The sequence below is a fragment of the Miscanthus floridulus genome, chromosome 4, assembly GCF_019320115.1.
Source record: "Miscanthus floridulus cultivar M001 chromosome 4, ASM1932011v1, whole genome shotgun sequence".
NCBI classification, from domain to species: domain Eukaryota; kingdom Viridiplantae; phylum Streptophyta; class Magnoliopsida; order Poales; family Poaceae; genus Miscanthus; species Miscanthus floridulus.
The window spans coordinates 85,092,720-85,120,513 of record NC_089583.1 but is presented as its reverse complement, the minus strand read 5'-3'; the positions used below and the strand labels follow the sequence as shown (position 1 = coordinate 85,120,513).

The following is a 27,794-nucleotide window of genomic DNA, read 5'->3' as shown; positions in this document are numbered from 1 at the left end:
ATGATTGTAAGAAAGCATGAGTACAGAGGTTACCCACGAAGCTCTACCAGTTGACCAGGGCTTTAGCACGGCCCATGATGAAAAGGCCCTATCAACTTCTGGGGTAGATCCGATGGGAGAAAAAAGACTTTCGAAAATTATTATCGTACAAAATAAACCCAAAAAATCTATGTCTTCACCAGTTGCCCCAGAAGGTATTGATATTTTCTCTTTGATGGATTAACCTACAAAAACTGCTAACTATTGTTCTATACTTTAATTTAATCCTCTTTTTCAGATTATGTTTGTACCGATACTGATAGAGCCATAATTGAATCTGTCAAAAAATTCCATCTTCACCTGGGAATGAGGAGCTTGTGCTCATAGATGATGTTCTGGTGTCGAGAAACCACATGGAATGTCTTTTTCAGTTATATGAATACTTGTCTGACGAGGTAACAGATGCAAGTCATAATACTCAATCAAACATTGCCAACTTCAATGCTCTTTCTCTCTATCAGTGTTTCGTACAAGCACCGGCAAGTAAATTTATAGTAATACGCGTTAGGCCTGGATGGTGCGCTAAAGGACACAAGATTTATACTGGTTCAGGCCGAATGTTCCTACGTCCAGTCTGTTGCTGCTCGTGTTATTAGCACCGAAGAATAGTTCGTAGTAAGGGGTACAAATGATCGAGAGAGGGACTGGTCCCAAGTCTCTGATGGAAGGGTCAAAAGGATGTCAAGAGCTTGGTAGCAGCTTGACTGTGTGTGTTGTGTGTTGTGCTGTCAAAAGTCGGTCCCCTTGTTGGAGGAAGCGCATCCCCTTTTATAGATGAAGGGGACGGCTTTACAAGTGAGAGGGCTAGGGTGCGTACGCTACCTAGCCTTGTTGTTCATGTCTACCCAGCCTTGTTGTCTATTCCGGTGGGTGCGAAAGGATGATAAGTGCCTACAATACTGTCGATGCACTGTAGAATGTTAGGATGGCTATAGAGTACTGCCCCGTGCAGGGTATGGACTTTGGTACAGTGGTTTTGACTTATGAGCCTCGTCTAGCCTTACTCTGCACGCATTCTGGTTCCTATGAGTCTCTGTTGGAGGGACGTGGGGTTGGGTTTCGGAGTAGCGCTGTGGGCAAGGTCTTCCGATTGGAGAGGGCGTCCGAAGGCTGAAGTGAGCTCTCCGATCTGGTGGACCCGAGGGGCCGAGAAGCGGACGTCGTTCCCCTATGATCATAACGTGGTGACCGCACATCCGTCATTTGTGGAGGATGCGAATCCTTTCCTGGACCGTAGTGGTTGTCGTATATCTTCGTCGGGTTCCATGTCCCAGAGCTGAAGGTGGCGCCTACAACTCTACAAGGCGAAGAGCACACACCCGCAACACTTTTCAGACTCTGCTACGTCCGGGAGGATCTAGAGCACCCATCCCGTCGTTCCCTGGCAGTACTTTTCCTACCGAGGCGCAGGGTATGGTCCTTGAAGCCGCGGTTGACCCGAACATTTTGTCCTACCCTACACCTATCATCATGAGGGAATGGGGAGAGGTTGTCAGGCAAGACAAAACCAGTCCTTGGACATCGAGTGAGATGAGGATCGTCCTCGGACGTCGAGCGAGGCAGAGTCCAGTCCTTGGACATCGAGTGAGGCGAGGTTCGCCCTCGGACGTCGGGCGAGGCAGAGTCCAGTCCTTATCCCTCGAGCGAGACTGAGCCTATCCCTCAGGGATCGAGCGAGGCGGAGTCAATCCCTAAGCTCTCGGGCGAGGCGGAGCTGGCCTTTATCCCTCGGGCGAGACCGAGCCTGGCCCTCGGGGGTCGGGCGAGGCGGAGTCTATCCCTAAACCCTCGGGCGAGGTGGAGTCAATCCCTAAGCTCTCGGGCAAGGTGGAACCAAACTCCCGTCACTCGGGCAAGAAACATAGCGGCGCCCTTGTCCGTCCAGAAGTTTTTAACGTTCGATGGTTATCGGTTCCACCACCTGGGGTACCCCGGTGTTAGGTCCCCGACACTCTCTAATGGCGAAATGTATGCAGGTCATAGATGCTTATATTAAACTATTGAATGCCTAGGATGCTTTGAAAAAGAGGCCAGAAGGTACAGCCTATCTTGAAACTACGTGCTTAGTTACAATCATGAAGCAGGATAGAGAAAAGGATGAGACCATTGAAGTTAATTACCCTAACCGTGGCACTTCACAGCGTCCTAGTTTAGTTCAAAGGGTGCTAGCTTACTTGAAGCATGACATGGTAGCAAGTTTTTTAAACGATCTATTGGTCTTTCATTATTAATTTTTTATGCCTGACAAAATGTTTATTGTTTGATTTGATAGGTGTTCCTTCCAATGAATGTTACAAATACACATTGGTACCTTGCTGTTATAAACGCCGACAAACGTGAGGTTCAGGTGCTAGACTCTTTGGACGAGATGTTCGGACGTGTTGACCTCAATAAAATTGTGGGTATTTCCTCACACGACTATTTGTACACATTTTATATTTTAGAAATACTGATTAATTCGTTCTTCTATGAACAAATAGCATGGTGGATTGCGGAAACAGATAAATTTTATATTAGAGGAGACAGGCCCAAAAGAGCACAAATGGCTAGATGTTGAGGTTGATACCTGGCCGGTTAAGGAGATTTTTCGCGGCAAATTATTATAAATAGATGGATACGTCAGAAATAATGGCATGTCATATAAGTTAAATTTTATGTGTCTTTGCCTTTTTGATCTAATATGAGCCTGAACCTCTATTAATGTTGTATGTAGTTTTTCATGCGGTTTATTCTTAATAATTTTTATGGAGTATTAGACTAGGAACGATTTGTCAGACGAGTTCAATCAGGTAAACTATGCGTCTTACCATAAGTTATGAGTGTGCACTAGCTGTGAGTTTTTAATTAATAATTAATTAGATTCATACTATCGTGCAGGATGATATGAAAGAATTTAGATTGAAGCTTGCAGCGATCTTACTATCGTTAGAGTTAAACAAACGAAAGGGTGCTCCATATCTTGATAGGGATGAAAATATTGAAAGCCCAAGCGACTGTGCCATAATAGAGAATCCAAAGATGGCTGATTAAGTGTCCACGAAAAAGAGAAAACATTATGAGGAGGCAGTGGTTCAAACGGACACCCCTCAACATATACAAACTCAGAATAAATCCCCATAAGTCTATGCCAACCAAGACCCTGATGAGTTTTGGGCATTTGAGGCCATGAAAGACATGCCAATAAACAAGGAAGAGATGACTGAGTTACTGTGTGACTACGTCATGGCAATTCAGGATGAAACGACGTTGAAGTAAGCTACATGCTTATTTTAATTACTTTATTTACTAATAATAGTGTGCTATCTTATATGACAAAAACCATCATCTGTGTCTAATGCTTTGTAGGAAGCCATGGGTTAAAGGTTTTCATCCCTCCATGATTGCTCTAAGTGTCAAGGACCTATAAGAGTTGTTAATGAACAATCGAGACATCTCTGAGAACTGTTTCAACTTAGATATCCGTTTTCAGGCAACTCGAGAGTACAATACAATGAAAAAGTACAATAGTATTACGAAGCATCACATGGACCTAGGATTCTGTGTAAGCATATTTTAAAAATTCTTCTCGTGCTATATTATATTGTCTTATTTATTGCTCTCCTAATTGTATAAAGTAGGCCAAGTTATACTAATCCTGACTCTTGATATCCTTCTCTTCCATAAAATATGTGCTTTTAACAAAAATGTCATAATACCGTAAAAAATACACTAAGAAAGAAATGGCTGCTGCGATTGGTGTATGTGATGATATGGAATACAACTTAGCATAATGCAGATATGTAAGTCGCTTGCTCCTGCTTTTATTACTTGTTTCCTATATACTATTTATAAACGCTACCATGTTTACAGTTTCTTTTGCTATGGATGCACGTTCAAAAATATATGCTTTATGTTTTTGATTAGAAGGAGAAGATGTTTATCGTGATTGATCCTAGACCTATTGAAGACTGGTGTAAAGACACACCAGCGCTGATGTATGCCAAGTACACTCTTGGATTTAATTTGCAGTACACGAACGCAGTGAATGTACATATTCCTGAATGGAAGGAGATGTCTTCAAATAAAAATTCAGACGGGAAGAAAACATTGCAGAGGACATAGATGGGTAACTAACGTAGAGTCACTATGGCTTGCAATAATAATACCTACAATTTAACTATTTCTATATATGGCTGATCGTGAATCTTGCCACAAACACTTAAGTGGATATCTTATTCTACAGTATATGTCTACGTGGAATAGATAAAAAACCACACATATTTATACGGTGGGTATAACACTTTGTTTTTAGTTTTTATGGAAGATTTTTCAAGAGACGCAGTATTACCCATACGACGGCACGAATATTGACATATATACTCGAGCATGTGTATATGATGGGTTGAAGATGCGGCGGAACTTATTCGTGGATTTATTGGCGCACGAAAGAAATGGATATCAGAGATTTCTTCCTGCCGATATAAAACATTATCTTAGACGCATCACGGAAAGGTCTATAAAGTAGAGTTTGTAAGCCTCTGACGCCGCGCTCTCCATGACTGTTAATTTCATAAACTTTGCTTTTTGGATTAACTGTAACTTTAACATTGATATTTATTTTTTACAGTATTGTTATCTTATCGTGCGATCCGTGTATTTTTAGTATAAAATATTAGCCATTTCGTAGCAACGTACGGGCACGCTGCCTAGTAGAAATACAAGGACACAAAAGTTTTATATACATTATCTCACAAGTTTGTGTTTAGCTGAGCATTGAACATACAAAAAGACATGTCAAGAACGTGGAAGTGGGGATCTAATTTGGTCACATGATTGGAGTCTGTAAGTGGGATGCAGACGAAAGCGTCGCCGATGGAGGATTATATTCACGCCTCAGGTCTTAGGGCACTTTCTTATATCAGTGGGGAAAAAATACGGTTAACTTTTAAAACAAAATTTTAAAAAAAATACCAGCACCATGTCAAGTCGAGAATTTAAATCTTGATGGATAGATTACACCACAAGTATTTTAACATAGTCTTTACGGTAACTGTATCCACGATGCCGACGCTCAAAGGGCCTAAGAGCTAAATAAACATTTTCGCAAATATATTATGAGATTTCCTCAGCTCAAACCGCTCCAGCGTTTCAGGTAACTAAAATGGGACTCACTAAAAACAAAATATTATTTTTTTGTATTAGCTAGGACACATGCCAACAACTACCGGCCAAGTGAACTTTGAACAATAGGCGTAACTGTTATGACGTTTGTTCTTTTATTATTATTATTATTGTCATTGTATGCACCTGGTGCTCAAAGTCTCAAACAACCTACAAGTTGTTAAAAATACTAAGCTGCCACTCTTAGTCCAATATATGATACCACTTTTACTTTATTTTCTTTCCTTTGCAACTCCTTATTATTCCTTAATGGACATAATAGAGCTGCCCTAAGGCCTGAGGTCCCGCGGGTGCCGGGTGAGGGCTAGGGAGGTGGAGAGGCGCTCGAGGTGGCTTGCCGGGCATGGGCACCGCTTCCACCTCGTCGACTTCGCGTGGCGCCGACTCCGGCGCGCAAGACGACGCATCGTCAGGTTTGCTACCCTGTGAAGCCATTTTCCTCACGAATGCATTGCTCACCGATGTTTGCATTTGCTCTATGTGATTTGCGCCGGATTTGCCTGAAAATTGTGGGCTAGGTGCGGCTGAATTCTTCTTGTTATTGATGATGCAGTTCGGAGGAGAATATAATGTTAGGATCGCCCTGATGTTTTGTGAACATTCGACGAACAATTGTTGATTGGACAAGTACGTACAATTGTTGAGACATTGATGACGTATTCATTCTTGCACCCGTTCGCCAATCATTGCCTCGTCACAAGGCTCACAACTCACGGAGACGCAGACTAGTAGTAGCCAGAAACTCACGGCGATTTGGATGGGAGTGGTGTCCCTGTCGTCATTCACAGCCAGCCCAAACCAGTACCAATAGTGTTTTTCTCTCACAATAAACCAGTCTAGAAACCAACCAGCGAACAGACTGATTGCTGTATGGCTTCATTCCTCGACCCGAATCGATCCATCCTTCTATCAGACAGGCAAGGCCGCTTTCAAATCAAAAGGAAAAGGAAAAAAAAATGAAAAAAGCTCCTTCGCGGTGTCCTGTTCGGCTGCTATTAAAGCCGGTTGATAAGCCGACTGAAATTATTTTATTATGAGAGAAAAATACTATAGATTTTAACTAATAAGCCGGCTGATAATTTCGAGCGAACAGGCCTGAGGTCATGCGGTACTTTTGCTCGACTGGATAGTTGTCCATTCTGTGTTTCCAGAAAGTCCATGTTCGACGCCTAATGTCCTGCTAGCGCGAGATGGCATGGTCGTGGTCCGTGAAGGGAAGGCACCTTGCAACTTTATTAAAGTGTACTTATGTGCATAGTCGAAGAGCCCGTGCCGTTGCCGTCTTCCGCTACCGCAAGCAGTGGCCGGTGGGGAACTACCAACCCGTCGCATCCTTTGCACCTGAAAACCGAACACAGCATTCTCAAAAAAAAAAAAAAAACGAAAACAGTGAGATCGCGTTTAGCAAATCGTAATCCGAGCTAATACACAATCGTCTGATGAGATGTTTTGTTTCAAAAGGAACCTTTTAAAACAAAAAATCTTAACTTAAGATGTCAATCATCAACAGGTTGAAAACAGAATAGCCGACGCAGTTCATTTTGCGTCTTGAGACTTGAGTCTTCTATAGTAGTGATTGCCGAACAACCGAAGTGCTGGACCCAGTACGAGGTTTTCTGAAACTGAAAACAAGTCCTAGTACTCAGCGCAGCCTGAAGAAACTGAAGCGAAAGCAGGAAGGCGTCGCACACTGCAGTCTGCAGGCAGCTTTCCTCACGATGCCAGAAGTGTGGTGAGCTGCCATCCCCAGATTCACCGTGCTCGCCATCACCAAATCATCACCACCTCTTGAGAAGTGAGAACCCAATCAAGATCCAAACACAAAAAACAAAAATAACATGCTACGGTGCTAGCAATAACAACAATAATCTCTATTAATTAATCATGTACCGCAACCAGCAATCAGCAATCCCCGGCCACCAGCTTCTTCCCCCAGAAGTAAGGGTCCAGGAGCAGGAGCCCCGTGATGGCCGCGCCGCCGTCCAGCCGCCCACGCCCTCCGTCTCCGTGCCCCCCGCGCGCATGGCCATGTTGTGCGCGATGTTGGCGCCGGCGCTGTCCCCTGCGACGAAGAGCCGGGACAGGTTGCCCCGGTCCCGCAGCCACGGCTCCGGCCCGGACGCGGCGTTCCTGGCCACCCAGTTGAGCGCCTGCCACGAGTCGTCGTATGCCGTCGGCAGCCGGTGCTCCGGCGCCAGGCGGTACTCCATGGACACCGCCACCACGCGCGCCTTCGCCGCCACCCCGTTCAGGTACGCGTGGTACAGCGGCGTGAACGCCGACTCGATCACGAACGCGCCGCCGTGGTAGAACACCAGCACCGGGTGCCTGCCACTGTCCTTGCTTTTCGTCCCGCCGTGCGCCGGGGGCAGGTACATCCGAGCCGCGAGCCCGGTCCGGCTGTCGAGCACCACGTCCTTGGAGGTCACCCCCGTGGCCTCGTCGACGCCGGCCGAGCACCGGGCAGTGCCGTCCAGTCGGTGCACGCGGCCGCTCTTGTACATGATGAGGTACGGGGAGAAGTCGAACGCCACGATGCTGTCGTCGGGGTTCGACGCGTTCCCCGGCTGCGACGCAGGGGGCAGCGGCCTCCTGTGGTGGCGCGGGATCAAGAAGACGCACAGCAAGATGGCGGCGAGGAGGAGGAGCAGGGCGAGTAGAAGCAGCGCGAGCTTGGCGAGCTGTCGCCTCGTCTTGGCAACCATGATCCCACCAGCTGAAGACTAACAACCCTGACAGGGATCGGAAGAGTAGCTGGGCGCTGCTGGGTAGGAGAAAACAAGTGAGATTTGGGACTCCGCCCGACGATTGAACAAACGACTGCAGAATACAAAATTCTGCGGAGAGGGGATGATGCTGCGGTTGCGGGGGCTCGCAAGTCAGTAGATTCGAGTGGCGACGGGAGTAGGAATGTGACGAGAGTTTTGTTCGGTGGTCATGGTGCTGGTGGTCCTCGTGGATCACCCGCATCACAAGGTGAATGGGACTGGAAAGAAAAGAACACCAACTCGTGCTGGCTAATCTGTTTGTGCTGCTGTCTGTCTTTGAACAATGATTAGAACTAATTTTCACTGTATACTTCTTCAGAACTGTAGTACTCCGTAGAATTTTGTGGTGCCGCAGTGACAGGCTCAGAAATCCAGAATCGACCGTCATTCAAGTGCACTTGTTTTGGGGACGGCAGGAGTATCCGACATGTAAAGGATACCCCCTTGATTTTTTTTAAATAAAAAAAATTAAGGAGACGATTAACGGAGGCGGACGTTTTCATTTATGGAGGCGGCTATTTTTGTTCAACTCCCAAAACTGATTTACAGAGGCGGACAAAAAAATGATCGCCTCCTAAAATCGATTTACGGAGGCGAAGACGACCATCTCCGTAAATCGATTTTAGGAGGCACACTATAAGGCTCGTCTCCATACAGGCCTAGCCCAGCCCAGCCCGATATCCCACTCGGACTACATGTACTCAAACATAGGGTTTGGTTCTCCATTTTCTCTCTCAACTCTTCCCTCTCCCTCTCTCTTTGCCTGACGGCGCACACCTCTCTCTCCCTCACTCGCCAACCTCTCTCCTCACTCACCCTCCTCTCTCTCTCTCTCTCTCTCCCTCTCTTGGTGGCGCAAGGGCAGCCCCTACCGGTGGCGGCGGTGTGCTGGGCGTAGGGCCCGGAGCTCTCTCAGTGGCGTGCCCCCCGGTCCCCTCCCCTCTCTCCTCCAGCGCGACAGCCACAGCGTGCTGGGCACGGGGGTGGCAGCAGCGGGTCGCGGGCCCGGATTTGGGCGGCGGCGTGGCCCGGTCCCCTCCTCCCTCTCCAGCGTGACGCGCGGCCCCTGGCCCCCTCATCCTCCCGGTGGTGCTCGCGGGGCTCTGCTCCCTCCTCCCGGCGACGCTCGCGGCGCTGGGGCGGCGGGGCCCCGGCTCCCTCCTCCTGGCGGTGCTTGCCACGTTGGGGTGGCAGATCTGGGCAAGCGTATCGACGGCGGCAGTGCGAGGCCCAGATCTAGGCCCGTGCACAGTCCAGATCTAGGCTCGTGCGGGCTTTTTCTTTTTTGTTTATTTTAATCGATTTATGGAGGCAGGTAAAGCAACCTCCTCTATTAATCCACATTTGTCGTGACCTTTGATCGAGGGTGGTTGGGTTGCCCGACTCCAAAAATCCATTTCGCTCGTCACACAAAAGATTTCTTTACTAGTATTGGGAGGAAATTACTCATCAATGTCACTGATTACACATATACCTCTTCGCGCCCGTTCGTTTCTATTCCGTTCGACCCCTCCTCTTGCTGTATGCAATGTTTTTTTTTCTCATGATGCTGTCATGCCGCTACAACTCAAGTAGCCATGGGCACTGCTAAACTGTCGGCGGAGCAGCAATCTAATGACCGTTGGAATGGTCAATCTAGTTATCCTCCATCTCCCTGAAAAGGATGAACAATGCTTAGAAAGGGTGAATAGGCGTATCTAAGCAATTCTTATAACACTAAAAGCAGCAGATTAGCAAAACTCTAAAAAGTTTCGCAAATTTGTCCGGAACTCCTGAACCTATGGGGTGGTTCTAGAGGTTAGTGAAAACTCGAAATCACCAAGGGAATGTTCTACAGAAACATATCGCCGAATTACCACATTCCCTTGAGGTCTTACGAAGCTCTTAGTACCCTTTTATTTTCCTAACAATTTTGCCATCAACTATCTTTAGGTAAATAATGGCCCTAGATATATTGTTGAGAATGTAATAATAGGATTTGAGGCCCATTGTCTCACCATCTGCAAGCCGGGCATCCATATACATGTAAGCAATGTCACGTTCCTTCAAATATGTTGCGATGCCATGAGAAGGTCGGAAGCAGAAAGGTTGCGTGCCGGGAAGAGGACGGACGGAAAAGAATTAACCGGTACGAGATGAGCATAATGCTGATGCTTATGCTGAAGAGTTACATGCGGCGCCCTGTTTGTTTCTCTAAAATTTGGCTTATGCCGATATTTATACTGAAATGTTATTAGAGAAAAATAATGTAATTACAACGTAACTCTCAAGCCCGTGTTTTAAAGTACCTCTCGAGCAACTTCATAAAATCCATGAATCTTTCATGGATCTAAGCCCTTGATTCATGTTTTTCTGTGGATTTGAATTTTGTAGAGTGAAACCAAGATCTAAGCCCTTGATTCATGTTTTTCTGTGGATTTGAATTTTGTAGAGTTAAACCCCTGGTTTAAAATTATTATTATTGGAATTGAGTAGTTTTGTTTTTATCTAAGCTGATAGAGATCAATCAGGCCTGTTCGGCCGACTGAAGCTGTTTTGTTGTGAAAGAAAAATACAAACTTACGGCTGATAAGTTGAACCCCCAACCTAGCTTCTACCGGCGAACGGAAGTTTGGATGGATCCAAACGCAGCAATGGCATCCGGTCACAATTGCCACCACACCAGATCTCCGGATCGTTCATCCAGTATTCGAGAATCCAGATCTCTCGGCTTCTCGCTACCAACCAGGAAGAAACGGGGCAGAATGCCCGAACTGTCGTGTCGGGTGCTCTGTGCGGCTCTTCTCATCGCTTCGCTAGCCGCTCTGCTCGTCCGGTTCCCGATCTACAGGTTCCTCAATCCCCACGCCGCCATGGACCCCGACTCCGAGCTCGAGTTCGAGATGCCCGGCGTCTTGAGCGTGTACAAGACCGGCCGCGTCGAGCGCTTCGATGGCACACAGACCGTCCCGCCGTCCCCCGACGGCGACCCCGCCAACGGCGTCGCGTCCAAGGACGTCGTCCTCGACCCCGCCGCTGGCATCTCCGCCCGCCTCTACCTCCCCGACGGAGTGGATCCCGGGAAGAAGCTCCCCGTCGTCGTGTTCTTCCACGGCGGTGCGTTCATGGTCCACACCACCGCCTCCCCGCTCTACCACATCTACGCCGCCTCCCTCGCTGCCGCGGCGCCCGCCGTCGTCGTCTCCGTTGACTACCGCCTAGCGCCCGAGCACCGCATCCCCGCCGCCTACGACGACGCGTTCGCGGCCCTGAAGGCAGTCATCGCCGCGTGCCGCGCGGATGGCGCCGAGGCGGAGGCTGAGCCCTGGCTCGCCGCGCACGGCGACGCCTCCCGCATCGTCCTTGCGGGGGACAGCGCCGGCGGTAACATGGCGCACAACGTGGCGATAAGGCTGCGCAAGGAAGGCGGCATCGAGGGTTACGGCGACATGGTCAGCGGCATCGTCCTCCTGCACCCTTACTTCTGGGGGAAGGAGCCGCTGGGCGCGGAGCCCACGGATCCCGGCTACCGCGCAATGTTCGACCCCACATGGGAATTCATTTGCGGCGGAAAGTTCGGCCTCGACCACCCCTACGTCAACCCAATGGCGTCGCCGGAGGAGTGGAGGCAGCTCGGGTCCCGCCGCGTGCTGGTGACCACGGCGGAGCAGTGCTGGTTCGTGGAGAGGGCAAGGGCGTACGCAGAGGGGATCAAGAAGTGCGGCTGGGAGGGGGAGCTCGAGTTCTACGAGACCAAGGGCGAGGGGCACGTCTTCTTCTTGCCTAAACACGGCAGCGACAACGCCGTCAAGGAGCTCGCCATCGTGGCCGAATTCGTCAGGCGTTGTTGAGGTAACTTTTGCTTTGTTTGCCCGGACCAGGTGCGTAGTTCAGCGAAAAAGATTCGCACAATTAGTGATTTTGATTCATATTGCAAGAGAAGGACAAATGCTCAATCTCAGAGTCTAGCAGTACTTCTGAATCCTGATCTTGAATTTGTGTTGTGGATCGAAATTTATCCTGAACTTAGCACACTGTAATTGTGAACTGCAGGCAACAGACTGGCTAAATGTATAATTGAAAAATGTCCCTGTTTCTTTCGGACTGAATCTTGTCAGTAACTGCATCTTTTGCTTGGCCAAGAAACTAGTTGGACTACTCGACTGATAAGACTAGAAATTGATCCATTTCATTTCAAGTTTTATTCAAACCACCTGTTACAGATATACCTCGAAATACTGAAAACACAACATTCGCACTGTCACTATTTCTTTCCACTCTATATTCAGAAGAAATTGAGTTGCGTTAGCTGTGAACAGGTGCTTCTGCGTACACATGTAAATAGAGGAACAGCTTCACTACAGCTGCTGCAATGCGATAAGAACTTCTGATAACATTTCCAGTAGACACAGTACTTTCGACCCACACTTTTAATACATTTTTTAAGATAAATGAAGTTTTATTAGTAATAAATTTCTAGCCTATGCAGCAAGCCATGGCCCTTTGACACTTACATATGAAAAAGGGTAAAAGTACATTTTTCAAGCTTCACATTGCATGTAAGTCTAAATTTCAACCTTGGGTAGCTGTCCAACTATTGAAATCGGAAAATTTGACCCTTTGGCTGATTTAATCTTGTTTGATCTTTAAAAAATCACTATTAATTTAGTCTAAATCAGAAAAATATGAAATTAGTTATAATTTTCTTCTAAAAATGTTACTCCCTACGTCCCTGAATAAACCAACTTCTAGAGTTCTCACTATTTATTTATAAAAAAATAGTGTCAATATTTATGACATAAAATTAGTATCATTAGATACACCATGCAATATATATTCAATGCATTTATTTAGTGTCATAAATGTTAATAATTTTTCCTACAACATTGATCAAACTTACAAAAGTCTGAATTTGAACAACTCTATAAGTTGATTTATTTAAGGATGAAGGGAGTATCCATTTGCTGATATTTAAAGTTATTTGGATCTTATTTGTTTTAAATAAATAGTGAGCACGACTACAAGCATAAAGCAACAAAAAAACAGAAATAGACCAATTTCAGAAACTATATATAAAGATCATAAATAGGAAGACAGCATTTTAGAAAAAAATGATACTAGTTTCACATTTTTTTATTTAAAATAAATTAGTTATAAATTTAAGAGATGAAATTACATTTTTATTGTTTTTTTAAAAAATAGAAACCCTCCTATAGAACCAGCAAGAGGACCAAGTTTTTTTATTTTGTAGTTTAGGGTTAAAATTAGACTAACGTGTAACTTGAAGCTTGAAAAACATACTTTACCGTATGGAAAAAAAAGCTAAATCTCACCTTTTCAAGACTTGTACTTTATGATGGTGAGTACATATGGCAAGAAAACATAAGTGCATTTTATAGCCAATTCTTTGTTTATACCTCAGATATAGCTGATTTATTTACATCGTCACATTACACCTTATTATTTTAGAGGTTTGCACATAAATTTTAGTATCTACTAAGGTCTATATCAAGATTTATGTTTTATGATTGTGAATATATGTGGCAAAAAATCAATTGTTTTGTGGCTTGCACACATGATTTTTTTTGTTTGTACCATTATTAAAAACTTATTGCTAGTTTACATTAACTAGTGTTTCTTTTTAGAGCGTCTACTAGACTACTACCAAGGTTTTTAGAGGCTTACAACAATATACCCATCCAATTTTAAGATCTATGCCTCATATTAGATCCAGAGATCTAACTTTATGCTATTCAAGAAAATCAGGCTATCTGAAAGGTTCTAGTTGCACCCTAATTTTAGTACATCATATATATATATATATATATATATATATATATATATATATATATATATATATATATATATATATATATATATATAGGGAGAGGCTATTCAGCAGCCGGCTACAAAATAAGTTATTTTGTAGCCACCTCTATTTACCATAATTTTATATACTAATTTACCATAATGTCAATACATATTTTACGATAGTTGGGTTACTATAACACATGGGAATATTTACCATAACGTTATAGTAAACCACTTAGTAAGGAGTTACTGTAAATCTCGTAAATTAACATAGTAATTATCGTAACTCAAAAGTGGCTACAGAATAAGTTATTCTGCAGCCAGCTATAGGATAGTAGTTCTATATATATATATATATATATATATATATATATATATATATATATATATATATATATATATATATATATATATATATATATATATATAATATCCATAATTTTAATTGTAAACTAGCTATAACTAAGGTTAAGAAAAAAAATCATGGGTTGGGCGCTATAAAACATATTTCCTTACCATACACATCGTAGAGCACAAATGTAAGACAAAAAAAAAATCATGTGCAGTAGCCCACTAAAATACTCTGCTCAGGTAGCTCTCCTTTTGTTCCTTTTTGTTCTGTAAATTTTTGGATGGTTCTAGTATCGAAAGCTTATTATATTTTATATTCAAACTTGTTGCTCAAGGAAATACTTCTACCTTTGTATATACGTTTATAAACTAATAAATTTTTATTGTTGACCGTTGCTGGTTTTGATGGAAAGAAGAAAAAATAAAATAAAATAAACCAACTCCAAGCAAATGGGCCGAAACTTCTGTTATTGGGCCAAGCCCATGCTTTTCTTGTCACGTACGGGCTCCAAGCAGTCAGCCGTTTACCGATATGCGCCGACCAAAGGATTTCAGGCATCAGTATCCATCGAATTTATTACAAGTTTTTGCATCTTCTATTCTTCTCGTACGACGCTGCGGCTGTGACTATTTCAGGAGAAGTCGCTGTGACTAACTAGTACTAGGAGTACGTGAGAAGAAAATGCTGTATAACCTCAAGTTGAGCACATCATGATCACGTGATTAACGTGCTCTAAACTAAAGCACAATAACCTGATCATATACTCCACCGATACAGGCATACAGCTGCAGTCTGCAGAGGAAGAGGATATATAGGATAGCCCTGTTCTTCTAGTCTCATCAGTCGAGTGCTACGGTCCATCGAGTGCTTGCTGGACGTCGGGCCGCAATGGACTCGGGCAGCGCGGAGATCGTTGTGGATTGCGGTGTCTTCCGGATATACAGCGACGGTCGCGTCGAGCGCTTCGCCGGCATGGAAACCGTGCCCGCCGGCTTCGACGCCGACACCGGTGTCACCTCCAAAGACGTGGTCATCGACGCCGCGACCGGCGTCGCCACGCGGCTCTACCTGCCAGCCATCCATACGGCCCCGTCATCTCCCCAGTCGGACGACAACGACAGCAACAGCGCCACGGCGAAGCTCCCCATCCTCGTCGTCTTCCACGGCGGCTTCTTCGTCATGGGCTCACCGGCTGATCCTGACTTCCACCGCTACATGAACTCGCTGGTCGCCAGCGCCCGCGTCGTCGCTGTCTCCGTCGGCTACCGCCTCGCGCCTGAGCACCCGCTCCCTGCAGCCTACGGGGACTCCTGGACCGCGCTCAACTGGGCGGTTTCCGGCGCAGCAGACCCGTGGCTGTCCGCTCACGGCGACCCAGGGCGCGTCTTCGTGGCCGGTGGTAGCGCCGGGGCGAACATCGCGCACAACATGGCCATCGCCGCGGGCTTGAGCGGCTTGCACGCCGCGGAACAACCACCACCACCACGCGTCGAAGGTGTGCTCCTGCTCCACCCTTCGTTTGCCGGCGAGCAGAGGATGGAAGAAGAGGAAGACGGATTCTGGCAAGCTAATAAGAGGAGGTGGGAGGCCATCTTCCCCGGCGCGAGAGACGGGCTGGACGATCCGAGGATCAACCCGATGGCCGCTGGCCCGCCGAGCCTGGCGAAGCTGGTGGGCGAGCGGCTGCTGGTGTGCACGGCGTCGGAGGACCCGAGGGCACCGAGGGGCCGGGCGTACTGCGAGGCCGTGAGGGCCAGCGGGTGGCGGGGGAAGGTGGAGTGGTTCGAATCACAAGACGAGGGACACGCATTCTTCGTCTCCGGCCACGACAGCCCCGAGGCCGTTGCGCTGATGGATCGAGTGGGTGCTTTCATTGCTGGCCATTGATTGACCACCTTGCATGTGCAAAATAAAAGAAATTAAATATGTGCTGTCCCTTGTGTATGATTCTCAGAATCTCATTAATAATCCGAACTCGTTCATTGTCAGGCTTCCTTTGAATTGACACCTGATCCTTAAAGGGAGTGTTTGAACTCCTTCACAAACTCTGCTCCAAAAATTCTATCGTGGAGTAGTTTCACAAAAAAAAAAAAAAGTTGCTGGAGCACCTTCTTAGGTGCTCTCACAACTTCACTATTTTTTCTCGAACAGAGTGTGTGGAGCTAAAATAATTTGGCTTTAAAAAATATAAAGCGGGGCTGAAAAACGTGGAGCAAAGCAGTCCGAAACACCCCCTGGATTTGTGTGTTCTTCGCTCTTTGACAGCTGATTTTCTGACCATCGGATTTTGATCTAAGGGTTTAGACCTGATTACTCTCTGAACACTACTTTGGACTTTGATACAACTAGGCTTCACATATAGACTGGTATATGCGCTGCTGAAATAATATAAAGAAATAATTAGCACATGAACACAGAGTGCATTGTGACAGAACCGCCTAATCCAATGCCTTCTAGAAACACTTATTTTTCATTAGACACTAAGTACTAAATAGAAGATACTAAACTACGTAGTTCTGTCGAGCACACCTCAAAGGAGAACTCGAAAATCCACATTTTTCCATCAGGATCATAAATGAGAGAATAAAACTTACAATATTTTTAAGTATTTCTTACGTCACTTTATTAAAGTAACAGGATATTACCTCAATTGATTATAACAGCGGAATATAATCATGTTATCAGAGTCAGAGAGGAAGCAAAGATTAATTTAATGACATGGTGGAGTATTAACATAGGGGACATTTATATAAGACCTGCTATCAGATTTTACATCTTTTCTTATAAAAACATTTAGTAAGGGTTATAAATAAACACTACGGTCGTAGTGTGAAAGGAATCCTCTCTGAGCCCACCAGGAGGTTTTCACACACAAGAGTCAGTTCTAAGTATCATCTGATCACCTGCAACAGGGGGAATAAACCCTGAGTACTCGATTGTACTCAGCAAGACTTACCCGATAGGAGGAAAATAAAATACTCCAAGGACATGCAAGGCTATCTAGCTTGTGGGTTATTGCATCTGCAGGAAGCATTACTAAACGTGCTTCCTTATATTCAATTTTATTAGCAGTCATCATTAATTCATTAACTAAAGCACCTATGCTACTTTCAAGCAGGTGGTAAGCAATCAGAATTATTTTATCATATTTCATATTCCAGTTCTTACTACGGTACTAGACCATAGCCAAGTCGTACCGTCTCACGGAAACAGCGATTCGCGAACCAATGTATCCTAGCTGGGTACCCCGAAACACACGCCCTGTTTGTACCCAGATACAAACAAGACCAATCCATTCCACTTCTATCACGGGTCCAGGTCTCCATCCAAACTTGGACTCCAAGCCCCCACACTTGAGACCCGGTCTCAGTATGATGCTTAGACCTCTACCTTTTTCTGCCTCCAATCAGCCAGTCTAGAAAGAGCCAAAACCCATGACAAGAGCGTAACGAGTCTTTCCGCTCGCATAAGCAAGTATGTGCTCGGGATAATAAATTTGTGCCCTGACTACCATCCACAACAACGGATGGTCCTCTAATCAACACAGACGGAACAAGTGCAATCCTAGCCTCGCTCAAATGCCTAACCAAGACCAGATCCAAAGTACCATTCCATCCGATCTCCAATTATCATCCATATATATTCTATGTGATAGTAATATAGTAACAACAATAATATCTTTCCTATCTCTCGCGAGTGACAGGTAATCACTCGACTTCTATCGGATCCTATAGCATAATAATCTACATGATCCTGACATACTAGTAGGACTCATAGAATAAGAATATATATATATATATACATATATATATACGGATCCTATAGCATAACAATCTACATGATCCTGACATACTAGTAGGACTCATAGAATAAGAATATATATATATATATATATATATATATATATATATATATATATATATATATATATATATATATATATGCAAGTGGCTTTCATTCAACTCCTTAAAACTTAATGCACAAGCATAAGATAAAATACAGAATAATAGGGGTTATGCACCGGGGCTTGCCTGGATAAGATATAACCAAAAGTTAGCATTCCTTCATGGTGACACGATCATCAAGGAACCATCTTTTTCGCTACTTCGGTCATCTCCACGGTCCATCATTGTTCCTATTATGATATACGTGGATGCAACACAAAGACGCAATTAATCAATGGTAACTGCAACTCTAAAATACGATTACGCTCCGCAAGCTAACCAGCTAGCTTTAATAACTAACGTACTAGTCTACGTATTCAAGCCATCAAGTAAGACTTTGTCTCCGAAAAAATGTTTTAATTCTAAAATCCCAAGATGTTTCGGCATTTTATTGATTAAACATATATTTTTAAATTAGGGCTCGTTTAGCTACCTTAGCAAACTAATTACTATGGAGCTACAAAAATCACAGTGATCACCTAATAATGTTAGGAATTTACTGTGAAAATTTCAGAGCCAACACTATCACCAATTTATGACAAAAATTTCTGCAAGTTTATATCTTAACAATATTAAGCGCCTTAAATTAATTAGATCACTTCTAAAAATATTATAAAACTATGTGAACAAAACATACTAGCAGATAGATCATGATTTTAGGAACTTAACATAATTGTTTTCACAATTTGTGGTTAACTACAAAATTTTATATGGAATTTACAAGTTTACCTTAGAAATTAAATTAGAAAATGTATTAGAAAAAGGAAAGGGCCGGCAGCAACACCTTCTGGCCCGACAGCCAGTGCGTCGCGGCGGCCGTGTACGGCCCAAGGCCAGGGGCACCCACGTGCGCTGGCCATTTTGCAGAAAGGCCCCTAAGCTTTCAGAGATAATACGACTACTGTGCACACTATTCCTACTGTCAGTAACTTTGCAACAAACCCTCGGATGTTTTCATCTTTACCACAGGGAGGTCCCTGGGATCCCCGCGCACGGCGGCGCGATGGCCGACGGCACAAGGCGGTTACACCAGGCAAACTAGGCTCGCTATGATGGCATTAAGGGACCGACCACCATCTACATCTAAACACGCAAGGATGGGTGATGGTTAGGGACTCAGAGGCGCATTGTCGTGGGCTGCAGCGGCAAGCGGCTATCCACGGCGGCAGTGCGACTGTTCTAGCGAGCCTATGTACGCTTGGTAGAGTAGAAGTGGTGGATAAGCATCAGTGGCTCACCATGGGGTACGCCCTACTGACGGTTGAAGCAGGGGAGAGCTGTGATGGCCTGGCCATGTGCAACCGAGTGAGGCGACGATGCTCTATGATGGGCACCGGCGCGTCACCCCCCCCCCCGACGATGAGCACGCTGGCCAAAATAACATGAGCAACGGATAGAGGGAGTCAAGACGAACTTAGGGTTATGAGCAATTGAACTGTTACCACTCCTACAGGCCTTACCCCCAACCCTCTGGTCACGATGGCGCACATGGTCGGCGGTGAGCAAAAATCCAAAATTGGCCGCGGCCAGACCACCGCTGGACTCGACGAGAGTGGGGCGTCTAGCTAACTTCCTCTGTTTCCTACTAACATGAGGAGATAGGCTAAGAAACCATGGGCTTGGCGAATTTGAAAGGCGGGCGTGGTGCCTAGGCTGAGACCATGTCATGGGGAAAAGCATGTGGACAAGCTCGAGGGGTAGGGCGTGTTAAATTGGGGCTCCATTCGACGGTGGTAGAGCGAGCTCGTGCACACAGGTGACGAGACCATGCGGCTCGACGCGATGCGCTTGAATTGGAGCAGCCAGACCCAAGCTGATCGACAGATGTCAGCTAGCGAGGGCAAATGAGGCAGGAAGGCATCCCATTGCCCCAGTGACTAGGCCAACGACCTGACACGATGGCAGCAGGATACGCCAAGGGCACGACATGGTAGGTGATATGAGGGGTGAGACGGATGCCACATCGATCGAGCGATGGCAGCCGCAACCTTGGCTCCACCTAGCGCATGGCACAGCGGGAGCCAGACTATGGCCAGCCAGGGTCGTCCAACGCTAGGCCGAGGCGTTGCGAGGCACCATCCATGCACTTGGCTGATCCACGGTCGCGACCCGACCACGGCGTGAGAGCGATGCCCACAGCGTCCACGCACACAGTGACCAAGGACTTAGGCCGAGAAACTACGCTTGGTGCCGTGTATGCATTTTAAAGGGAAGCAAAGAATACCGATCATCTCAACCGAAGTCCAACCGATCCTACTATCCTAAAGTCGACACTACCAGCTAGCTAGAGGAGCAATCATCTTGACCCGAGAGCAACCCGAGTGGGAGATAAAAGGATGCCAACTTGGGTTCATCGCTGGAGTGCCGGTTCACGAACAGAGCGCCAATCAACATGGTTTACAGTGCGTTCCAACGAAGTTTGGGCAATTTTTACGAGAGCAACGTGACACCCAACCCAACAACCACTTATACCATGCTCAAGTACTCACTTTGAGCCAATCAACCATACCAAAATATGCAGCTAGTGTTTTAATATTTTTGTTAGAAATTAAATGTCAAAATAGCATTGTCTTACTACTTTTCCATACTTAGAAAAGTTAAGGATTCAATTCAAACTAACAGCCATTAACACTTTTGTTATAATTTTTAAAAGGCCAAAACCCTATTAACTGCTACCAACAAGTATTTCATGCAATAGTCCATACCTTATACTAACCCATAGGAGCAAAATATTTAAGCACCATTTAACCATTTTGCTCAATATAATTCGCCAAAAATGGTTAAAGTTGCCGACTTAACGAAAAGAGCTTATCTTAACATCAAATTTGATTTTTGAGCTCCCAAAACACTAGTTAACAACATTTATTTTTCAACAGTTAAAGTTGCCTTTCCATCTACTAAACGTGTACTTCAATTTTTATTTAAGTACTAAATACAAGTTATGTTTGATCCTTGTTCATAGAAATTGTTTTTTGCCTCACTTGTGTTATAAATTTTTAAAACTCAGAAACTTGTTAAGCTAATCCTTCTCGGACCTAAATCTCGGTGCTAAGCAAGCTCGTATCACCAGGGGTGTTACATGCATCATCATTAATAAATCTATATCAATTATTAATCAGATTTATGGCAATTGGCAAAATCGCAAAGGGCACAAGCTACTACTACATAATAGATATAGGAGTATTATATATCAGAGAACTAATAACATGTTTCAAGTGTGAGATTATTTCTTGGTCCAAACGCACAGGCTATGTGTAGTGGTAGGTCCATAGTGATGAGCCAGAGATACGGGCCACGACCAGGCCCGAACGCTCGCGACTATTGCCCGCCCTTTTGGTTTCGTCCCATCAATCAATTCGGTAGCCACTAACACCCCCTCCCCAACTCCTATTGTTATTTCGTATGTCCATAGGCTATGGGCTCTCTCGCTTGATCACTCATATACATGGCTGCATACAGCTCCTGCCCGCCCGCCCACATGCTGCTACTGCGCCTGCCCGTGCGGTGCTGCCACAACTACCCACACGTTGCTGCTGTTGCCGCACCCGCTGGCCTAGCCTCGCTTATTGCTATGGTACGCATGCGCCTGCTTGAAAACTCTAGTTTGGTTTTTTGGTGAATTAATGAAACCCTAAGTGCTAACTTATTACTCTAGTGATTATGAGATAGGTAGCACATTCCAAGTGATGGAGCAAATGAAGATCATGATGATGGTGATGGCATGGTGATGATCAAGTGCTCGGGCTTATAAAAGAAGAAAGAGAAAAACAAAATAGGCTCAAGGCCAAGGTGAAATCCATAGGACCATTTGTTTTGGTGATCAAGACAACTAGTGGGTGTGATCACATTTAGGATAGATAGTTGTACTATTAAGAAGGGTGTAACTCATATCGAAATGCGGTTATCAAAGTGCCACTAGATATTCTAACTCATTGCATACGTATTTAGATCTAGTGGAGAGCTAACACCCTTAAATTTTTTTGTGAAAATATGCTAACACACGTGCACAACGTGATACACTTGGTGATTAGCACAATTGAGCAAGGGTGGAGAAGTTGCGCTTGAGGAGAAGTGAAACAGGGACGTCGGACCCTAATCCTCGAAGCGTCGGATTGGCCTGTTGCTAGGTTCGACGGCTAACCCTAGCTTAGGCGCGCAGTCAGTAGGGGTGTCGAACCCTTGGTGATCAAGGGCGTCGGACTAGCCACTGAACACTGTTCCTCAGTGCAGGTTTTGGTGCAGCACTGCTAGAGGCATGACACGTAGCAGCGTTGGACTCATGGTTAGGTCCGACAATATGCATCGGACCAAGGTCTGATGGTTTTTACCATCTCTCGACCTTATTGGACCATGTCGGACCCTCCCTGTGTGGAGTCCAATGGTGGGTCCGACTGGTATGGGTCCGACCATAGTGATTCTATGCGTGACTGCTTGACCATTGGCGGTCTGCTCATTTGACTAGGACATGTGACAGTGTGTGGTTGGCCTTGGAAGGCGTCGGATAGTCTGATGGCCCCGTGCGAGTGAGTCCGATGGTCACTTATGTGACCCAACGGTTCTATTTCGAGGGGGCCTCTATTTAAGCCCTTTGGCCAGCTCAAGCTTCACTCTCTTGGCCATTTGCTTTGATATAGCAACCCTTTGAGCTTTGCCAAAGCCCTCTCACTCATCTCCATCATTGATTCTTCACCTTTATGAGATTAGGAGTGAATCCAAGTGCATTGCTTGAGTAAGTGCATCTAGAGTCACTTGATGTTCGTGTTTCACTATGGGATTCGCTTGTTACTCTTGGTGGTTACCACTAGCTAGATGGCTTGGAGCAGCGTGGATCATCAAGCAGAGGTTGGTGATTGTCTCCAGCTCCAATCATGGTGATTGTGAAGGGGTTCTTGACCTTTCTCCCGGTGGAGAGCCTAAAGGTACTCTAGTGGATTGCTTATGGCTTGTGTGATCCTCATCTTGTGTTGGTTGTATGGCACCCGATTGTGGGTTTTGGCATGTGATACCAATAAGCACGTGAACCTCTAAGTGAGTGAATCGCCACAATGAGGACTAGCTTACCGGCAAGCAAGTGAACCTCGATAAAAAATCTTGTGTCATCTTATTCGAGGATTTGATTGGTTATCTTGTGATTGATTGATTGGCTCCATCTTGTGATTGGCACACTTCTCGACATGTTGGTATAAATATCACCACCTCTCTTGTATTACATTCTTAGTGTAGCTAAGCTTTTTTGAGTAATTAGTTTTGAAAGCTAGCTTGTATCAGGTCTAGTGGTTAGTGAGGCTGTTTAGTTAGTCTTTGAGAGCTCATTAACTTAGTGTAGTGACATAACCTTTGTGTGCATAGAGATCATAGATACTAGAATTGTGGTAGATAACTTGCCTTTTTAGTAGGCTAGCGCAACATTCGCTTCGCTTCATATTTGTCTAACCAGTTTGTTTAGTGTTGTTGTAGAAATTTTTATAGGCTATGCACCCTCCCCTCTTGCCATTACGACCTTTCATTGCTGTCATGTCTACTTTGCTTCCTACACACGCGGGGACCGCTATGCCCACGAGGACCACCTCTACATGCGCCCACTTCCTGCACCTACACATGGAACACCTGCAGCATATATCTGAAACAGATGAAACATTTAGAACATACTCTTGCAACATATGTGTAAGGGCATTTCGCAAAAAAACATATTTGTATATGGGCACTGCAGCATATACAACATCAGATATTGCAACATACGTTTAGAACAACTGAAACAATTGAAATATACACTTGCAACATACGTGTATAGCTAGTACAACATATACAACATCCAGATAAAAACACTTATAACATACGTTTGAAAATAACTGAAACATTTGAAACGTACACTTGCAACATATGTGCGTAGCCAGTGCAAAATATATAACATCCAGATAAAACACTTACAATATTCGTTTGAAACAACTGAAATATTTTAAAATATACACATGCAACATACGTGTATAACCATTGCAACATATGCAACATCCATATCTATTTTTTGATATACATGTGGCTCTAGCATATCAGGGCCCACACAAATATTTTATATGTGGCTCTAACTTATCAAGGCCCACACAGAAATGGTTGCTATTTATATTGACCATACTAAGTTGACTCACAATATGATCAGGCTCACGTATATTTGTGGTCTATAATTATTTTTTGGACCAAAGACATTTTTGTGCATGCATGCAAGTATATACGGTCGCCATACGTTGCTCTAGCTGGACATTCAGCATAACTCTCCATGCCCTAGTTTGTTTCGTTAAAATTTGGCTGATGCTGATTTGTTATGAGAGAAAAACATTATCTCTTCATTGAAAAGTACTGCTGGAGTAGTGCTAAAAAATAGAGCGATATGTCATCTTCTCGTACACATGCATGTCACGTATTCACGTCCTGATGAGGCTGTCGTATATACACGTGCATGCACATATTTGTGTTACATTGGCAAATTGTGTCCATGCATTAAAATATAATTGGGCTCACTTTTTTTATTAAAAACGGCACGAGCGGGGCATGGGCCAGGCCACACGGAGTTGTCTGTCTGGACCCACAACTATATGAGCTCTCGTTGATCCATCAAGGGCGTCAGCCATAGCGTGAGGAAGCAAGATCTACAGGCAGCGCGGGGTCTAGATCAGGTCCACCCGTTGAACCTAGACACTGCATGTGTCGGATATATAATGGGCTTGGCCCATTTAATATTTAATAATTCAAATAAACTCTATGGCGTGAAATAAATAGTATGCTGATTATGATTTAACACAGTCGGTGCAGAAAGTGACCAACAAGTAAATATTTATAGTTTTGCCATATGTTGTGATCGGAGGTGGCCTAGCACTCAATGACATAAGGTTTATACTGGTTCAGGCAACATGCCCTACGTCCAGTTTGAACCGGTTGATGACTTTATTTCTTAGCCCAGGTGCTCGAAGTTTACAGTGGGGTTACAAACAAGAAGGAGAAAGATGTGGTGTACAAGAGGTCCGGTCGGCTCCGGTTGGAAGGGTCGAGGGTGACGGGAGCTCCGCTATGAACTAAGTGTTCAAGCGTGTGCTTGAGGTCCGAACCTGGCGATTCTGTTGTTGTGAGCTAGTAAACTTGGTCGATCTGTATTCACTTGTATGAACTTGGATCCGCTGAGTCTCTTGGGAGAGAGCACATCACCTTTTATAGATGAAGGGGGTGGCCTTACAAGTGAGAGGGAGAGAGTACGTATGCTTCTAAACCTTGTTGCCCACGTCGACGGGTACAGGATGATGGTAGGCGCCCACAACACTGTTTGATGTCGGATGCATGTGGGAGGTTACATCGTCTTATTTTGGGTATGGCAGAAGTTGACACCTGTATATATTGTTGATGCTCGGAGGCATGTGAGGAGTTTTACCATGTTCACTCGGTACGGTAAATTCCGGCGCCCACAACATCGTCGATGCCCAGAGGCATGTGGGGGGGGGGCTTACCATATGGGAGTTTATGGCGCCCATAATACTATAGGTAAAATGTCGGCGTCTATAACACTGTTTGTGTTAGAGCGGTTGCAGAGTTCTGTTCCTACAGGTGTACAGGGTACGGTCCTTGGTATCGTGGTTTAAGTTGGGCACCATGCCTTGCTTTCGCCACTCGTTCCCTGGTCCTTTCTGGACGGGTGTCCCTGGTCGGTTGGTCCTAGTCGGCTTTGGTTGTGCCAGTCGGAGAAGAGCGGTGAGCAGGGCTTCTGTGTACCCTGGTTGGGGACGTGGGGTCGGAGTCGAAAGTAGTGATTTGGCTAGGCCTTTCGGTCAGAGACGTTGTCCGGAGGCTGGCTAGAGTCAGAGCAAGCGCTCTGGTCGGAGAGGTGGGCCGGAGTCAGGAAACAGGTGCCGCTCCTCCTCGGCCAGACCTTCCGGTCGGTGATTAGATCACCCTTCTGGCCTGTTGTTCAGATATTTGGGCAGGCCCATGAGTTGCTCGCTGTCTGCTTGGGCCAAGCCTTTTGTTGGGAAGCCGGTCCATGAGGGACCCCGCGTTTATGAACCCGACAGGAGCCCCCTGAGCCCTCGGGCGATTCGGGCAGAATCGCCTGGCAGATTTTTGCATCGCGATGGGTGCGCGCGAGCGCTCCCGTGGGTGTAGCCACCGAGACCCTTGGTGGTTCGGGCAGAACCGTCTAGGGGGGTTTTTCATGTTGCTAGCGGGGGAGGTTCTTGTTTTATCAATGGCGTGCACCCGCGTGTGTAGCCCCCAAGCCCCCAGGCGGTTTGGGCAGAACCATCTGTGGGGTGTTTGTTAGTGGGCGTGTGTGCGTGTTTTTCAATCGAGATGGAGTTGTCAACCAAGGCGTTGTTGTGTAGCCGAGGAAGTTTGTTTTTTAGGGATCGGGTGAGACAGAGCTTGTGGATCCTGGCTTCGATGTGCGCCATGGGATTCAGGCGAGGTAGTTAGTCAAAGGATTGGACGAGTTGGAGCTCGCTGGTCCTAGCGTCGGTGCGTGCCGTGGGATCGAACGAGTTAGAGTTGTGGATCCTAGCCTCGGTGCAGTCTATGTAGCTGAGGTAGTTAGTTAGTTAGTTCAGGGATCGGTTGTGACTGGAGCTCGCTAATCCTAGCGTCGGTGCATGCCAGTGGGATCGAGCAAGTTGGAGTTGTGGATCCTGATGGGGCGAGTTTGGGGTCACTAGACCCAGGTGTCTTTGGAGTGTAGTCAAAGCATAGCTGGATGGGGCGAGTTTAGGGTCGTAGACCCAGGTAGTTTTAGAGTGCAGTCGAAGCGTAGCCGGATGGGGCGAGTTCGGGGTTATAGACCCAGGTAGTTTTGGAGCACAGTCGAAGCATAGCCAGATGGGGTGAGTTCAAAGTCGTAGACCCAGACGTTTTGTGTCTTGAGCCCCCGAGCCCTGTTGGGCCTTAGTAGGGGTTGATGTGAGTTGTGTGCGTTACCCCAGTCCTTAGTTCCTCACAACCGGAAGGTGCTGAGTTTTGTCGCTTGTCCTGATCGCTCGGGCTCAAGTGACGTGCTCAGATGAGTTCGCTAACAGGTATGATCAAGTGGAATCTAGGTCTGTCATTCATGACGGGATCGACATAGCCCTCTTGTGACTATTCCACTGCTTCTTTACCTACAACCCTGATAGATGCCTGAGTCATTCCAGGAGACTGACCTAGGTGGCCTAATGGCCTCCCCTCGATAGAGATTCTGTGGGCTTGGCAGAGGCTTAGGATCGAACTAAGAAGGTTGAGATGACCCTATCTACTAGACTGGGCGAGGGCTGCATGGGGCTCATTAGAGTTTTCCTCCCCTAGCTCTGTCATTGCTCATGTCGAATGAGGCAACTATCGCTTCATGACGCAACAAGAAGCAGTTGTGATGCATTTCTCTGCACGTGCGATGCTTAGTTCCAGAGCCCCGGGTGGTTCAGGGTCCCAAATCATCCAGGGGGCATGGGCCGTATGGAATGAATGCGCGTATGGATGTATGAAATGATTTAAATAAAGAAATAGCAGGGGTCGGTAGTGTTACCTTGATGACTCGAGTGATGGGGTTTTGGAGAGCTTCAGTCAGAAATATCCGATCAGGACCCGTGCTCATCATTCATGATGGAGTTAGCATGGCCTACTTGGGGCGTCCCTTCGCTCCCTACCTATCTCTCGATGTGTTCGTCTGAGCCATTCGATCGACTTAGGAAGCCCGATGGTCTCTCCCGGTGGAGATCCCATTTTGGGTTTTTCCAAGTC

The 27,794-nt window shown here is 45.8% G+C and overlaps 3 protein-coding genes and 1 pseudogene across 4 annotated transcripts; 3 read left to right on the top strand and 1 right to left on the bottom strand.

Annotated features, from left to right (window-relative positions):
• The first annotated feature begins 16 nt into the window (after positions 1-16).
• On the top strand, positions 17-4,543 carry LOC136551937 (uncharacterized; annotated as a pseudogene).
• Positions 4,544-5,998: 1,455 nt separating this feature from the next.
• LOC136551936 (probable carboxylesterase 13) lies at positions 5,999-8,282 on the bottom strand. Of its 2 annotated transcripts, none has more exons than XM_066543461.1 (3): positions 7,090-8,282; positions 6,889-6,986; positions 5,999-6,821 (listed from the first exon to the last, which is right to left on the bottom strand). In XM_066543461.1, the coding sequence occupies exons 1-3, from the start codon at positions 7,902-7,904 to the stop codon at positions 6,736-6,738; spliced, it is 999 nt and encodes a 332-aa protein (XP_066399558.1). In that variant the 5' UTR covers positions 7,905-8,282; the 3' UTR covers positions 5,999-6,735. The 2 variants fall into 2 exon arrangements, with proteins under 2 accessions (XP_066399558.1, XP_066399559.1); XM_066543462.1 differs by having other exon boundaries at positions 6,003-6,540.
• A 2,311-nt stretch (positions 8,283-10,593) lies between these two features.
• Positions 10,594-12,079, top strand: LOC136551935 (probable carboxylesterase 7). The gene has a single exon (XM_066543460.1). It carries the CDS (start codon positions 10,601-10,603, stop codon positions 11,795-11,797), a length of 1,197 nt encoding a protein of 398 aa, XP_066399557.1. The 5' UTR covers positions 10,594-10,600; the 3' UTR covers positions 11,798-12,079.
• Positions 12,080-14,530: 2,451 nt separating this feature from the next.
• Positions 14,531-16,085, top strand: LOC136551934 (tuliposide A-converting enzyme 1, chloroplastic-like). Its single transcript, XM_066543459.1, has one exon. The coding sequence runs from the start codon at positions 14,998-15,000 to the stop codon at positions 15,994-15,996; it is 999 nt and encodes a 332-aa protein (XP_066399556.1). The 5' UTR covers positions 14,531-14,997; the 3' UTR covers positions 15,997-16,085.
• The last annotated feature ends 11,709 nt before the right edge of the window (positions 16,086-27,794 follow it).

Bases quoted from the DNA above. Each gene is read 5' to 3' on its own strand.
- LOC136551936 (XM_066543461.1), bottom strand. From the start codon at position 7,904: ATGGTTGCCAAGACGAGGCGACAGCTCGCCAAGCTCGCGCTGCTTCTA. The intron at 6,987-7,089 runs GTACATGATTAA...TCACTTCTCAAG, and splicing joins ATTGCTGATTGCTGGTTGCG to AGGTGGTGATGATTTGGTGA. The intron at 6,822-6,888 runs GTGCGACGCCTT...ACTTGTTTTCAG, and splicing joins AGCTGCCTGCAGACTGCAGT to TTTCAGAAAACCTCGTACTG.
- LOC136551935 (XM_066543460.1), top strand. From the start codon at position 10,601: ATGGCATCCGGTCACAATTGCCACCACACCAGATCTCCGGATCGTTCA.
- LOC136551934 (XM_066543459.1), top strand. From the start codon at position 14,998: ATGGACTCGGGCAGCGCGGAGATCGTTGTGGATTGCGGTGTCTTCCGG.